Source organism: Psittacula echo (assembly GCF_963264785.1).
Source record: "Psittacula echo genome assembly, chromosome: Z".
Taxonomy (NCBI): domain Eukaryota; kingdom Metazoa; phylum Chordata; class Aves; order Psittaciformes; family Psittacidae; genus Psittacula; species Psittacula echo.
Window position 1 is genome coordinate 22,884,730 of NC_137742.1, and position 15,589 is coordinate 22,900,318.

General features: G+C 39.3%; 1 protein-coding gene across 3 annotated transcripts in view; it reads left to right on the top strand.

Moving 5' to 3' along the window:
• KIF2A (kinesin family member 2A) overlaps nucleotides 1–15,589 on the top strand; it is a gene marked incomplete at its 5' end in the record, with an annotated part of 57,745 nt that overhangs the window by 18,512 nt on the left and 23,644 nt on the right. For 2 of the 3 annotated variants that reach the window (XM_080637835.1, XM_080637836.1), the window contains 7 exons: nucleotides 4,051–4,145; nucleotides 5,584–5,703; nucleotides 6,135–6,189; nucleotides 7,438–7,560; nucleotides 8,142–8,242; nucleotides 12,302–12,397; nucleotides 13,161–13,215. In XM_080637835.1, the coding sequence (XP_080493961.1) occupies nucleotides 4,051–4,145; nucleotides 5,584–5,703; nucleotides 6,135–6,189; nucleotides 7,438–7,560; nucleotides 8,142–8,242; nucleotides 12,302–12,397; nucleotides 13,161–13,215 (645 nt within the window). The remainder of the gene's footprint in view (nucleotides 1–4,050; nucleotides 4,146–5,583; nucleotides 5,704–6,134; nucleotides 6,190–7,437; nucleotides 7,561–8,141; nucleotides 8,243–12,301; nucleotides 12,398–13,160; nucleotides 13,216–15,589) is intronic. The other variant, XM_080637837.1, reaches the window with a different exon arrangement.

The window sequence follows — 15,589 nt, forward strand, 5'->3', positions numbered from 1 at the left end:
AACATACTGTCCTGGGTTCAGCAGTAGCAGTCAGTTTTTCTCCTTCTTAGTAGCTGTTGCAGCACTGTGTTTTTGACTTTCAGCGTGGGAACAGAGCTGATAACACAGATGTTTAGACTGACCAAGGACTTTGTGAGTCTCATGCTCTGCCAGGGAGGAGAAGGGGCCAGGAGGAAGCAGGGACAGGACGCCTGACCCAAACTAGCCAAAGAGGTATTCCATACCACAGCGCGTCATGCCCGGGGATGTAACTGGGAGTTCCCGGAAGGGCTGGATCATGGCAGGGTGGGGGTGAGGTACCGGTTGGTGAACGGTTGTATTCTCTTGCTTGTTATTTCCTTTATCATTATTACTATTAGTGGTAGCAGTAGTGATTTGTGTTATACCTTAGTTATTAAACTGTTCTTATCTCAACCCGTGGGAGTTGCATTCTTTTGATTCTCCTCCCCGTCCCTCCAGGAGTGGAGGGAAGAAAGGTGGGGGGGGAAGTGGACTTCGTGGTTCTGATTTACGGCCTGGGCTTAAACCACGACACATACTATAGCTTATTATCATTGTATAGAATGTGTTTAGCTAAACTTGCATTTTTAATGTATCATATTTCTGTTGATTCTGGATTGACAGCTGGATCAAGCCTTAAAACAGTTGCAGATTATACCAATTAAGTGTCTTCCAGTTCCCACAGTTTTTGTGTCCCTGTATGGCTTAAATAGAGTTAATTTTCTTCCTAGCAGCTGGTGCAGTGCTATGTTTTGGCTTTAGTCTGAGAACAATGCTAATAACACACTGCTGTTCTCCTTATGTGTTATCAGCATGCTCTTTGTGGGAGTGGCAAGGTGGCATTGCCACAGGAAGATAGTAGCTTCTGTTGCTACTTCGCTGGCGAACCAGATAGCTAATTGAAACAGCTCTACAACAAAGTGTTCTTGTACAAAAGAGGTTATTAAATGCAGAAAAATTGATGGAAAGGTGCTGAGGACCTTACACAAAGAAAACTTGCACAGAAATGCTCATCCAAGAAAATAAGGTGAGAGAGAGCATCATGCTTAGTGCGGCTGCTTCAGCCCAGCCACCAGCAGAATTCAGGAGGAGTCTTGAGGGCAGGATGCATGCCTGTACAACCTCCTTAGAGTGAGGGGAAAGGAAGGAGTGCCTGTGCATGGTGGTGGTCCCTGTCCGCACATCTGGCCGTGCCTCGGTGGAGAATGCAGGACAGATGCAGTGCACATAGCTGGGGCACCAGGAGAATGGTGCTCGGGAAGCACAAAAGGAAGGGCTTAGTAAGACAAAGCATGGGTCATGGAAATAAAAACGAGTGAATGCTGGGGGAAGGGAGCCAAGTGAAGCAAAGGGGGAGGCTTTTCCTAGGTAAAAAACCCACTTAACTGTCTTTAGTGGTGGAGTGAATCTTATGCTTTGGCCAAGGACAAGTGCAGAGGCTGTAACTATATGTGTAATATACGTTGCTGGTAAAAGATGTGCACTGCAGATGTGAAAGCAGTGCTGCCCAGGGGGGCCACCTGCCCTGTGAACCCCCTTGGTGATATGCCTTGCCTGAATTTCAGTTAGTCTCTTCCTCTGCCCGTCATATTAGAGTACACAGATTTGCTGTTACCTTCCATGATGCTTCCCCGTAGTCACTCTTCTTGCTTAATTTTTAACTAGGTGTGAATGTTTAGGCAGCCTTTGCAATAAAATTAATATTAACAGTATACATTTGTTACTTGTACTGTTAGGTCGGTGTCCTGTTTTTGGCTGGCATCAAGTTAATTTTCTTCCTAATAGCTGGTGCAGTGTTGTGTTTTGGATTTAGTGTGAAAACAATGCTGATAACACACCAATATTTTAGTTGTTGCTCAGCAGTGCTTACTCTAAGTCAAGGAGTTTTCAGTCTCTCATGCTCTGCCAGTGAGGAGGAACACAAGAAGCTGAGAGGGAACAGAGAACTGATTGGGTTTAAACCATAATTCAAGGTATCAGGCAAAGCTTTTCTGTCCTCAGCAGGTCCTAAGAGGCTTAGACTGTTGTCCTGGGTTCAGCAGTAGCAGTCAGTTTTTCTCCTTCTTAGTAGCTGTTGCAGCACTGTGTTTTTGACTTTCAGCGTGGGAACAGAGCTGATAACACAGATGTTTAGACTGACCAAGGACTTTGTGAGCCTCATGCTCTGCCAGGGAGGAGGAGCAGCCGGGAGGAAGCAGAGACAGGACACCTGACCCAAACTAGCCAAAGAGGTATTCCATACCACAGCACGTCATGCCCAGGATGTAGAACGGAGAGTTCCCGGAAGGGCTGGATCATGGCAGGGTGGGGGTGAGGTACCGGTTGGTGAACGGTTGTATTCTCTTGCTTGTTATTTCCTTTATCATTATTATTATTGGTGGTAGCAGTAGTGATTTGTGTTATACCTTAGTTATTAAACTGTTCTTATCTCAACCCGTGGGAGTTGCATTCTTTCGATTCTCCTCCCCGTCCCTCCAGGAGCGGAGGGAAGAAAGGTGGGGGGGGAAGTAGACTGCGTGGTTCTGATTTACGGCCTGGGCTTAAACCACGACAACTGTATAAGAACATTAACTGTAAAAAAGTGTCAAATTATGACTGAAATGGCTAAACCAAAAATTTGAAACAATCATCAGAGTGGATCTGGAGGTCTGGGAGCTTTAGAGAAGGAGAATAGAAGGTACAAGGCAGAGGAGATGCAGGCCAGAGCAGATGGGTAAGAACCATGCTGTTGTTGCCTGGCAGTGGGTGCCAGGTAGCAGCAGCAGAACATGCATGGACTGCTCCAGAATGGGAGCTGTACCTGGTCTTGGGCATGGAATGGGGGTGGCTTGGGGTGTATGGAGTGAGGGATTGCTTGTCTGTGCTGTGGCTCATTAAAGGAGGGTCTTAGAGGAGCAGTTGCATTTGGCTTGTTTTCTTTAGAAACCCCGGTTCTTAGTAGTCTTAGAGCAAAGCAAAGATGTGAAACCAAAGTGACACCTGGATCCTGATCCTTTTGTGTAAGTGCATGGCTGTTCTGCTTTTCCAGTTGCTCCTTGCCACTGTGCTTAGCAAGTAGGACATAAAATTGCTGTACACCCAGTATTTAAGAAGAATCCTTACTCCTGTTGGTTTTATTGTACTTTATGGGAGCTTGCTGGGTCTTTCACTGGAGATGAATAGGGATGCTGGGGAGGGACTGTTCATTAGGGACTGTGGTGGTAGGACAGGGGATAACAGGTTAAAACTTAAACAGGGGTGGTTTAGATTGGATATAAGGAAGAAGTTCTTTACTGTGAGGATGGTGAAGTACTGGAATGGGTTGCCCAGGGAAGTTGTGAATGCTCCATCCCCCACAGTGTTCAAGGTGGGGTTGGACAGAGCCTTGAGTGACATGGTTTAGTGTGAGGTGTCCCTGCTCGTGGCAGGGGGTTGGAATTGGATGATCTTAAGGTCCTTTCCAACCCTATCTATTCTATGATTCTAAGTCAAAGCAGTGGCACCTTAACTCCAGCTCAGCAGTCTGTGTAAAACAGCTGGTTTTAAAATGAGGATTTATATTGTATTTGCTGGCAGTTTAATTATAGTTAAGTTACCAACTGTCTGGATGCCCATAAGAAATGGATATCAGAGTACAATTTCAGTAAGCTTCACTCCTGTATAGGGACATATGGTGTAGTATCAGCCTAGAAGGGGGACAGACAAGCTGATGTGGAACATACCTTAGTAGACTTATGGCCTGTGGGAGACTCATGGTATTGGATTTTCCCTCTCTCTCATGAAAAGAGAGTCTAAGTGGTGTAGCTTTCATGTAGTATTTTCTTTACTTACCATTCAGTTTTCTATTAATTTTGTTCTTCACTAGTATGCTGACTGTTAGTTTCTCCACTGATGGATCTGATCTGAGCCATGTCACAGAGCGTGGCCAGGAATCATTTTGTGTTTTATCATCTACGTCTTTTTAACCCTCTTCTTCCTGCCTCTCTCTGCATATCTTGGTGCAGGAATGAAAATAATTTGTGGAAAGCTTTCCCACCAGTTAGTAAATGATCATTTGTGTTTGCTTTCTAGGCCGAATCCACCAAGCTATGGTAACATCCCTAAATGAAGAAAATGAAAGTGTTACTGTTGAATGGATTGAAAATGGAGATACTAAAGGCAAAGAGGTAAACTTAATTATTTTGGAGCTCTTCTCTTTTTAAAAATATGTGGTCTACATGAATATTACTTTGGAATTTGCATTGGAAACAAAAACAAGGTATAAGTCTTAATTTACTTGATTCTTTGTTTACAGACTTTTCTGCGGGGAAGCTGCTGGGCAAATGCTGGTTTCTTTTGTATGGAATTTGACTTTCTGAGCTATGTCATAGCTTTTAAGTAGTTATTTTCATCTGATTAACAAAGGCTGACCTCATTATCCTCTTCTTACAAGTAGAAAAATTAAATTTTTGAGAGAAGTGACCTGAGTTTGGACAGGAAACTGGTGTAAAAGCTAGATTAGAGAGATTTTTTGTTTAGTGTTATTGAGGAACTTAACTGCCAGTTTGTTTACGATGTATGTAGTTTTGGCAATAATTTTCCAGCCTTGCTTTCCTTGAGAAACTCTGTCTTTGTGTGTAACATCTTTGTACTCCCTCTTCCTTTAAATTTTGGACCGTGTAAGCCAATTTCAGCCAAGATTTGGTGAAGCATCTCAGAAATAATTGCTCTTCACCAGTTTTGTGAAAACACAGGAAGGAGGAAAAAAAGAAAAAGTGAGATGGTCCTGGTGATCTCATCACCAGAGCTTGGCCCTCTGGCCACAGAGAATCTACAGTAGTGAGGTTTTTGAAAGGTCCAGTCAGGGGAAGTGGGAGTCTGTAGAGACTAAAGCTACTTCAGATTTTTAGAAAACCAAGTTTCAGTAGATCTGAAGCCAGCTATTTTTAAGATCTTGCCCCTTCCCCCATACATTGTACAGTATTTTGAATGAGAAATTGAAAGGAAAATAAGAAACTGAAATGAGTGAGAAACTGAAATGAGTGAGAAACTGAAATGAGTGAGAAACTGAAATGAGTGAGAAACTGAAAGGAAAAAACACTCCCTCCCCCTCTCCCCCCAAAACACCACACCACACAAAAATAAAAAACAAAAAAACCACAAACCAAAACCCAAAACATGATAAATTCAACATGGATTCAACTGTGCTTATATTTCTTGGGTGGTTGTAATTTGTCTGCTTATTTTTCACTGCCAGGGATATTTCAAAGAATTGAGATACCTTGTTACCAAATACCTTTCATATTTTGCAGTAACTGTCAAATTACCACAGTTATACTGTCTACTTTTGGTTTAGTTTAATAAGTTTGCAAAATCATAAATATCTCCTGGTCATTTTTAGTTCATACCTTTCCTGAAGGGTGTATTTTCAACTAATACAAAGACCAAAGGTTACACTGTTTTTAGTGAACATTAAACAAGATAATTCAGGTTGTATACTTAACAAATTGTGAGGTAAAACCAGCTAAATACATTTAATGTTTATTCTCAAATGTAGCAGGAGAAATGAAGAGGGTGAATATTGTTTTAAGACTCATTAATGTTTTTTTATATTCTTTTACCCAGATTGACTTGGAGAGTATATGTTCACTTAATCCAGATCTTGCACCTGATGAAGATATTGAACCTGGTCCAGAGTCACTACCACCACCTGCTCCATCAGCCAAAGTAAACAAAATCCTGAAGGTTGGTAGTATCAATGCAACATGTTCATGTTAAACTTGTAGTACTCCTATACATGTTGTTATGTTTGAATTTTTCACTTCAACTTTTGTGTCTGTGGAGCTATTTGATAACCATGTTTCTCTTCCTATGATGAATATGAGTTTATAAATTTTTTTTAGTAATAGTTTTGGTGGAGAGGAACTGGGGAACTAATATTTATATAAATAAATATATCTCAAGGAAAAAATGTTTACGGAGATTGTTTTGAAACAGAGTATGTATATAGTTCAAGTAGTTTTCACCCTAGGCTTTCATGGAGGGATTTGGCAGCAATCACCTCTTTCTATTGCTGATGTCATGTTATTTTCATTCACTGGAAAGAAGCAGAAGTGAGACTGCAATTTACATTTTCAGTAAGATGGTGATTGAGTAACATATTTCTTTCTTTATAGACTCGTCGAGCTGTGGTGCCTATTAAGAATGAGAACCCTGTCAGAGATAACAGAGGTAAATTTTACCTTTTTCAAGGAAGTAAAACATGTGGGAATATTTTAACCTCCTGCTCATCTAGCACTCTTTAATAGTTCTGTATTTCTCGTTCGGCACGTATGCATGTGAGAAATAAAAGACATGGTACATTGTTCCTACAGTTCCTATGTATACTTAGAAATTTTACTGTATGACTAGTATTTATGTGCAGGCAATGTAGCATTAGGAAAGTTAAGCTGAATGAACTGAAGATGCAAAAATTTTAAGTTAATTATGCTATATCAAAGCCTGTGTGGCTTTTTCCAAGTTAAAGCACCCTCAATTTTGGTTCACTATAATTGAGCATTTCAATATATTTTAAGTAATACACTTAAAATTCTTGCACTTTCAATTTTTTAACTTAGTTTTGTAACAGTCTCTGTGTGTGTGTGTATACATTCATTCAAAGAGTACTTAGGCTCTAGGGGTTATTTTTCACTCTAAGCTGGTTGTGAAAAATCTACAAAAAATGCTGAAATACAACAGGAGGATAGGTGAAAAGAATATATTGGATTAATACAGATGTCATGAATCTACAACATGAGAAAGAATACTCTACCAAAGTGTCTTGCATGCTTACCACTCCCACTGCATTCACTGGGAGCAGACAACACTGCATCTTCAGCAGCTGACATCCTTGGCACATATAGAATCAATGCCTAAGTTTAGATGTACTGATTGTATCTGTATCCCTTCCAGCACAGTGTCAAAATTTTTTTTTTTTTTTATTTTTTTTATTTTTTTTTTTTTAGTTCCACTCACAGATTGAACTGTACTTTGTTGCTTTCATTTGTATCAATTTGCTTCTCCAGAGATCATAAGGTCAAGGGGGTGGGATCATCTGGAGCTCTAGAGAATGTGGAACAGTGGGGCTTTTCTTACTAACTTTTTTCATATAATCACAATATAAATAAAATTCCAGCACTTTAAACTTCAGGACTGAATGTCTCCCAAGTACGTGTTTCAATCTATGCACATAGTAAGTTGTACTGATCCTGTAGTGGAGTATTTAAAAATGTGCACATGCAGCATTGGTGCTTAATAATTATCTTGTGTTAGTGTATAGCACTAGGATAAAAAAGCCTGCACACCAAATATCTTTATTAATAGATGTTCTAAATATTTGGAAAGGGGTCTTGTTTTATCTTGCCATAACAAAGCTTTTCAGAATCAGGTAGAAATGTTACTCTTCCTTGTCCAGGTAAGCTTTATGCTTTTTCGTTGCAGTGTCTGGTTCTGCACGTGCACGACCTTCTCAGCTTCCCGATCAGACTTTCTCCTCTCAACAGAATGGTAGTGTTTCAGATATATCTCCAGTTCAAGCTGCAAAAAAGGAATTTGGACCCCCTTGTATGTAAACCGTGTATCACGGATTCGTTCATTCTGGGCATTACATGTACATTCTCGTGGATTACATTGTCGTCAATAAAAGACAAACAGTCTACAAGCGCAGTTGTCTCTGGGTTCCCCGAGGAGCTTTTTCAGAGAGCTGTGGCTAAACAAATATTCACTTTTGTCATAGTTGTACTAGTATTTGGAATTTGGTTTTCCTTTATCTTGTTTTGACCACGGCAGTGTTGTTTGTTTCTTTTTTCTGTTTGCTTGGGCTTTGTTTTAATTAAAACCATGAAATCACATGTAACTGTCCAATTATTTTTTTGATAGTCATTGTCCTTACATATTTGGTTGTGTACTTACTGTACCTTTCCCATTACTTTTTTCTAATTAATTTTATGAATTTTATAAATTAAATTGCCATAATTTGGTATGATAATGACTGCCATAATTATTATATATTATATGAGTTGCTTGAAAAGATAGTTGATATAAATGCATTCCAGTGATAAATTAATCTAATTGAACTGTAACAGTGTAAATACTAAGTTCATGTAATGTTGAAGAAATTTAAAAATTATATTGTTTTCTTTAAGCACGTAGAAAATCTAATTGTGTAAAAGAGGTTGAAAAATTGCAAGAGAAACGTGAAAAAAGAAGGTTACAGCAGCAGGAACTTAGAGAAAAAAGAGCTCAGGTTAGTATATTTAGCTTGGATGCAAAATGTATGACAGATAAGTTTGCAGAATTGTAGTGCTTTTTTTCACTGTTTATGTATGAACTCTCATAATATTGAAATTAAGTGTTTTCATCCTGCATACAAGCTTGGTAAGTATTTTTGGTCCTTGGTTGCAATGCTCTCATAACTATTACTTTAGACAGTTTTACCCCTATTTTTCTTTCTACAGAAGAAATTACAATTGCCTGTCTTGCTGCGTGTTCTTTCAAGATCAAATACTGGTAATGGATAGCTATTTCTTGGGGAATATGTAATATTGAAAATAATCAAACCTCTAGCTTTTAGATATCCGTGTTGTTGTACATGAGGTGTTGCAACATGATGATAAATTGTTATTTATGATCTTTGATGCTCTGTAGGAGATCCATTTAAGGCTCATTTAAGGGTTAAGTTTGATCATTAACTTTTAGGACTTTTTTTTTTCCCCTTTAGAGCCAGTCTATGCATTTCTAATTTAGATATTCATCATGCAAGCAGGTTGGCAGCAAGTTGTTAAAAACTTGTGTGAAAGAAAATGAAGTTGATAATCCTGTGAGAAAGATCTCTTAATATTAAATGACCTTCTGTTGCAGTGGTGTAAAAGCTTTAGCAAAACTAGTAGTGTAATCTTGATGGCAGTCCTGTGTGTATGTGTTAGTCTCTAAAGAGATACTAGGAATCCGCTACTGACATGAGAAGTACCACCACCAGGTAAATAATTTAGACAATTTACATCAGGGTTTAATGATGTTTCTTAGTTGACCTAAAATCTCGTGTGTTGAATTCATGTTCTCTAATTTCCATCCATTTATATAAATGCAAAACTTTACTGTGTCTTTATGTCTAAGAAACAAACACTAAAAATCCCCAAGCATTAAAATACTTTAGCCTAGCATTACAGCTAAAATTTTATCACTCCTGTCAAGCTTCCCTTTGAATCTGAGTCTTAAATCTCTGTATGAAGAAGCTCTGTTTGTCTTGGTAACCTGTATGTATCTGTGCTTTGTGTTCCTTTGCGTATACTGATGTGAAATGCAGCAATAATTGGCCAGGTACTACATTCTAGTGGACAAGACCTTTAAGCAGAGCTTGAAGAATTTTAGGCAAATGCTTTTTCCATAATAAGTGGTACTCCTTTCTGAATGTTAGAAGGAAACAATTCAGTGGGAATACATTTTTTGTGGATTTACTGTCAGCAGTTTTTAGTTCACTGTTGTCAAGCTGAATAACATGAAAGTACGGTCAACTTCTGATTTCCAGGACATAGTCTTAGCTGAGGTGAGGATCAGCTGTGTCACAGGTACAGGAACATGAGCTGGCTCCCTTTTGGCTTGTTAACACCAGTGCAGTGCTCTCTGAGAGTGTCTGTGCTGTTTCCACAACCAGCTGTGACCCAGAAGGAGTTTCCTATTGTTTGAAATCATTCTATAATTTGAGGGAGCCATGCAAAACTTAAGAAGATACTTGCACCAGAGCTGGCTATGTATTGCATCATTAGCTTGTCCTGAAATGGTGTAAAAAGTTTGAAGGAGAAGTGACAGGAAGGGCGTTTGATCAGTTCTTCAGAGAACCAACTCAGCTCACAGTAGGCTTAGGCTTAGCAAGGCTTGGAGGGGATCCATGCAAGGCCTCTTTTATATCCATTTGCTCTGGTACTGATGGCTCCAGCTTTAAGGATGGGAAGCCTTCTGAGCCCGGTTGTAGCTCTGAATTGCTTCCGTTCGCAAGGGTCTAAGAGTGCTGGAAGCTTTTGCAATGCATCTAAGTAACTGTAGGAGTGCACGACCAGTAATAGGATAAAGCTCCTTAAACCAAGTTGGATCCAACAGAGCTGTGTTTGGAGCAGCTGGGTATTGTCACTGTCTTCTGCAGTGTGTGTTATACCTGTGTAATGGAGTGTATCCATCTGTCCATTGGACTACCTTACTTCTGATTAAGAAGCATTGATCGTGTATGCTATCAGGTGCTGTGCAGTCATTCAGAGGTGTTTTAGCGTGAAGAATCTGTTGAAGGCAGAAGTCATTTCTCTTTCTTGAGTAGTCTGTTAATGAGTCACAGTATCACAGTATGTTAGAGATTGGAAGGGACCTCAAAAGATCATCTAGTCCAATCTCCCTGCCAGAGCAGGAATACCTAGATAAGGTTACATAGGAATGTGTCCAGGCGGGTTTTGAATGTCTCCAGAGAAGGAGACTCCACAACCCCCCTGGGCAGCCTGTTCCAGTGTTCTGTCACCCTCACTGAGAAGAAGTTTCTTCTCAAGTTTAAGTGGAACCTCTTGTGTTCCAGTTTGTACCTATTACCCCTTGTCCTATCATTGTTTGCCATTGAGAAGAGCCTGGCTCTATCCTCATGGCACTCCCCCTTTATATATTTATATACACTAATAGGGTCCCCCCGCAGTCTCCTCTTCTCCAAACTATAGAGACTCAGCTCCCTCAGCCTTTCCTCATAAGGGAGATGCTCAACTCCCTTAATCATCTTAGTTGCCCTGCGCTGGACTCTCTCCAGCAGGTCCCTGTCCTTCTTGAACTGAGGGGCCCAGAACTGGACACAATATTCCAGATGCGGTCTCACCAGGGCAGAGTAGAGGGGAAGGAGGACCTCTCTCGACCTACTGACCACACCCTTTCTAATACACCCCAGGATGCCATTGGCCTTCTTGGCCACAAGGGCACAGTGTTGGCTCATGGTCATCCTGCTGTCCACTAAGACCCCCAGGTCCCTCTCCCCTACACTACTCTCTAACAGGTCGTTCCCCAACCTATACTGGAACCTGGGGTTGTTCCTGCCCAGATGCAGGACTCTACACTTTCCCTTGTTATATTTCATCAAGTTTCTCCCTGCCCAACTCTCCAGCCTGTCCAGGTCCCGCTGGATGGCAGCACAGCCTTCTGGCGTGTCAGCCACTCCTCCCAGCTTAGTGTCATCAGCAAACTTGCTGACAGTACACTCAATTCCCTCGTCTAAATCATTGATGAATATATTAAATAATACTGGTCCCAGTACTGACCCTTGAGGCACTCCACTAGATACAGGCCTCCAACTGGACTCCGCCCCATAGACTACAACTCTCTGGCTTCTCTCCTTCAGCCAGTTCGCAGTCCACCTCACTACCTGATCATCCAGACCACACTTCCTCAGTTTAGCTATGAGGATGCTGTGGGAGACTGTGTCAAATGCTTTGCTGAAGTCAAGGTAGACCACGTCCACTGCTCTGCCATCATCCATCCACAATGTTATTTCCTCATAAAAGGCTATGAGGTTGGTCAAGCATGACTTCCCCTTGGTAAAGCCATGTTGACTGCCCCTCATAACCCTCTTATCCTTGACATGCTTTAAGATGGCATCAAGGATAAGGTGTTCCATCACTTTCCCAGGGATGGAGGTGAGGCTGACCAGTCTACAGTTACCCGGGTCCTCCTTCTTGCCCTTTTTGAAGACTGGAGTGACATTTGCTTTCCTCCAGTCCTCAGGCACCTCTCCTGTTTCCCAAGACTTGGTAAAGATGATGGAGAGTGGTCTAGCAATGACTTCCGCCAGTTCCCTCAGCACCTGCGGGTGCATCCCATCTGGGCCCATGGATTTATGGATGTCCAGATTGCTCAACTGGTCTCTAACCCATTCCTCGTCGACTAAGGCAAACTGCTCCATTGACCTGACTTCATCTGAGGTCTCAGGAGTACAGGGCTCTTCAGGACTGCCTCCAGCAGAGTAGACTGAGACAAAGAAGGCATTCAATAACTCTGCCATCTCTGTATCTTCTGTCACCAAGTCCTCCAATAAAAAGTATTTTCCATTATATGCCAACCAAAAACATTAAATAGAAGGCATGTAATTGTTTTGTGATCAGTAAATTAGCTGCATCAGAATGGAAAAAGGCATTAGACTTGCATATTGGGATGTTTCTGGCATTTTGGAGAAAAACTAAGGTTTCTGTTAATGCGTTTTTTTCTCATAAATAAATATAGAAGATACTGAAGTTTGTCAGTTTCAGTAGAAAAAGTATATTAGAAATTATATTGTTTATTTCCCTAGGATGTTGATGCTACAAACCCGAATTATGAAATTATGTGTATGATAAGAGATTTCAGGGCAAGTTTGGATTACAGACCACTGACAAATGCAGATCCTGTAAGTACCCCAATAACATTGAAGTTTCTTATCGGTCTGTATTTTTGCTATGTTTTCCATGTTTTCAATGTGTACTTATGTCTGTAAACATGAAAAGTAAGTAGTTTAATATGGTTTAGTGTCCATTATCACATGGATTTATTTTTCCAGTAATTTGATGATATAGAAATTAGTAGGTATTGAAAGTCTAAATTATTACTATGCTATGTTATTCAAATATCCTTTTACTATAAAATCATACCAGTATGTACTAAGTAGTCACTCAGCCTCTGTATTGTAAATTTTCCTGGGATGCTAGGGGATATGCACAAAGAACCATTAAGCTTCTCTTAAAAACCTTGTTGAGTATAAAGTTTAATATTTGATCTTTGAAGGTGATGAGGGCATTTGATTTGCAGAGAAGTCAGAAGATCAGGATTCTTAAAGGAAGATTATCAGATCTCTGTGGAAATCAGAGATGGTGATCATTTCTGTCAATAGCATATCTACCCTGTTAGGTCTGGATTTGCTTGCAATATTCCAAGATGCACCTGGGATGCTACAGGACTAGACCACTGTCTGCAGGGCTTTTGTTAAGGCATGGTTCTCCCTTTTGTGTTCTTTGCTGTTGTGCAGACACAAGGGGTTTTTCCATGTTCAGATGACTCACTGTCTTGAATATTTCTCTTTGTTTAAATTACTGTTTAATTCAAGAATAGAAGTAAAATGCTATTTTATAACTGGAATTGGGGTATAGTTCACTGAAAGATTATTTCCTTTGCAGATTGATGAGCACAGGATATGTGTTTGTGTACGGAAACGACCACTCAATAAAAAAGGTATGACCATTAAACCATTAAAGATTTTGCTGGTGTTTTGGGGTGGTATTTTTGTTGGCTATTTTTTTTTTTCCCCTCTGAAAAGCTGCTTCTGATAGCAATATTCATGTTAGAGACCTAGGAATACTGATCAAAGGTGAAACTATTATGCTAATAGTCACTAGTTAAATATGAGGTTAGTATTACAACTTCTTACTATTTATTCATCAGACTGGAGCCTGTATAAAATAAAAAAAAAAAAAGAAAATGTTGAGGTTTCCAACTCCAGTTAAAATTCCAGTCTTCCATGAAGTTCTTTACTTTCAGTGGGAAATTAAGAATGCAGATGCTTCTGCTTGAATCCAGTGCTTAAGTAAGCGGACTTTCACTTTGAAATATGTTTTTCCTTCCCTTTCCTGGTCTAATAGAAGGTGTCCCTGCCAAAGGCAGGGAGTTTGGAACTAGATGATCTTTAAAAAGTCCCTTCTAACCCAAACCATTCTATGATTCAATGATTCTATATTTTGTTTAGCTAAAGGACTCAAAGAGTATCACTCCCTTGAGACAGCATGGCATGCTTTTCTTACTTTTGTACTGTCAGACCTACACGTGAAAGATTATCTGGAGCATATTCAGAGGCAAACATGAGAATTGTATGGGAAAGGGAAAACATGTTGATACCACTATATCATTAATTTTTGTCTTTTTTTTTTTGGTTTGTTTTCCCCCCTCCATGTTGCTACTTAGAATCATAGAATGAACTAGGTTGGAAAAGACCTTTAGCTTACCCTAGTTTTGTCCTTAATTTTTACTTTTACTGTTTTCCTATTCCCTCTGTTTTTCTCATGTACCAATCTGAAAAGAATGCAGAATCTCCGGAATTCATTGCTTGAAAATACTGTGCACAACCTATTTAATGTTGTGTTCAATGTACAAGTCTGATAGCAGTTGAATTTCTGTTTCATCATTGGAGGTTTCTTGGATAAAATTTGACTTAGAAATCATGTGCATTTAAAGGAAATGTCACCTTCTGCTGAAGGTGGACAAAATGAGATTACAGTAAATGAAAGCAAGTTGTCATGGAGCGTGAATTTGGATCCAAAGTAGGATTTGATTTTGTGGAATTTGCATATCTTAGCTATTAGTGGTTTAGGCTATTTAAAAAAATAGCTCAAATTGTTTGTAGGAAGATGAGTGTCTATGAAAAAATGAGGTTGGTATTAAAGTTATTTTGCATTTTCAAAAATAACCTGTAGTGAAATAATCTATAGACATAATCTATTACCCACATGATACAATTTTCTGAAAATGCACACTTCCTAGGAAAGAGTATTTCTCGCGCCATGTTTTAAAACTGAAGAATCAAAGATATTAGAGTTTAACTCCCTGAAGAGTTAAAAAAAAAAATAAGTTTGTTTTGTCAGTCTTGTAAACACAAAATTATCACCAGGATCTTTAGAGTCCTCTGTACTAATCCTTCTGTGGATTGACTTTGCAGGAAGTAGGTGTTCACATTAGCATTTAAGTTATATAATTTAAATAAAAAATGTTTTGATATTTAATTTTTTTAAATTAAATTAAACTTATTTTCAATTTCTTTTGACATTGAGATTTTATTTCAGTGACATATAATTGAGAAACGTATGATGGGTTTCAGAGACAGTATTCCAAATTTTCATCAGCAAGGAATGTAACAAGTAGCTGGGAGCACATAAATGTCTTATTCTGAGCAACTCTTTAAGAAAAAACAGCTTTTGACTGCCTAAACTAAAAGGCTTTTGCTGCAAAGAATTTACCATCTTACATCTCTTATCCCTGTTCCTTATTTCTTCTTTGTGATTACTGCAGAATAATTGCATCTTATTTTATTGCAGAGCAGTTGAAAAAATTATTATATAGTGATTGAATGCATATTTCTGTTGATGTATAGTATTATGCAATGGTAACCATTGTACTGTTTGATCAGCTTGTTAGCCAGTGAAAAGATTTCTATCTGATTGCATACAGCCACATCAAATTCCTGAACTGCATGCTTTAAGAAATTTTACGTAGAAATGTAAGTAGGACACATGAGTGATCCTGAATGTACACACAAAGGATCTTTATTTTTGTGCATATCATGGATCACTGGGTTCTCTGTTTTGCTGGTTTTTTTTATCTCATACAACAATTACCAGTAAATTGTAGTGCTGTGTAGTAATTATAACCTGGGACCTCACTGTTGAAATCGCATCTAGATGGCTTTTGATCATTTCCAGTGATAGGAAGAATTTTTTTAGCATTTTCAGCTTTTTCTGCTTACATGATAATCTTTAGAAAGTATTTTGCTTTGGAGAAATTCTGTATTTAAGGTGTGTACTTTAGGTTACAGGAGGAATACACAAAAAAGTCGGTA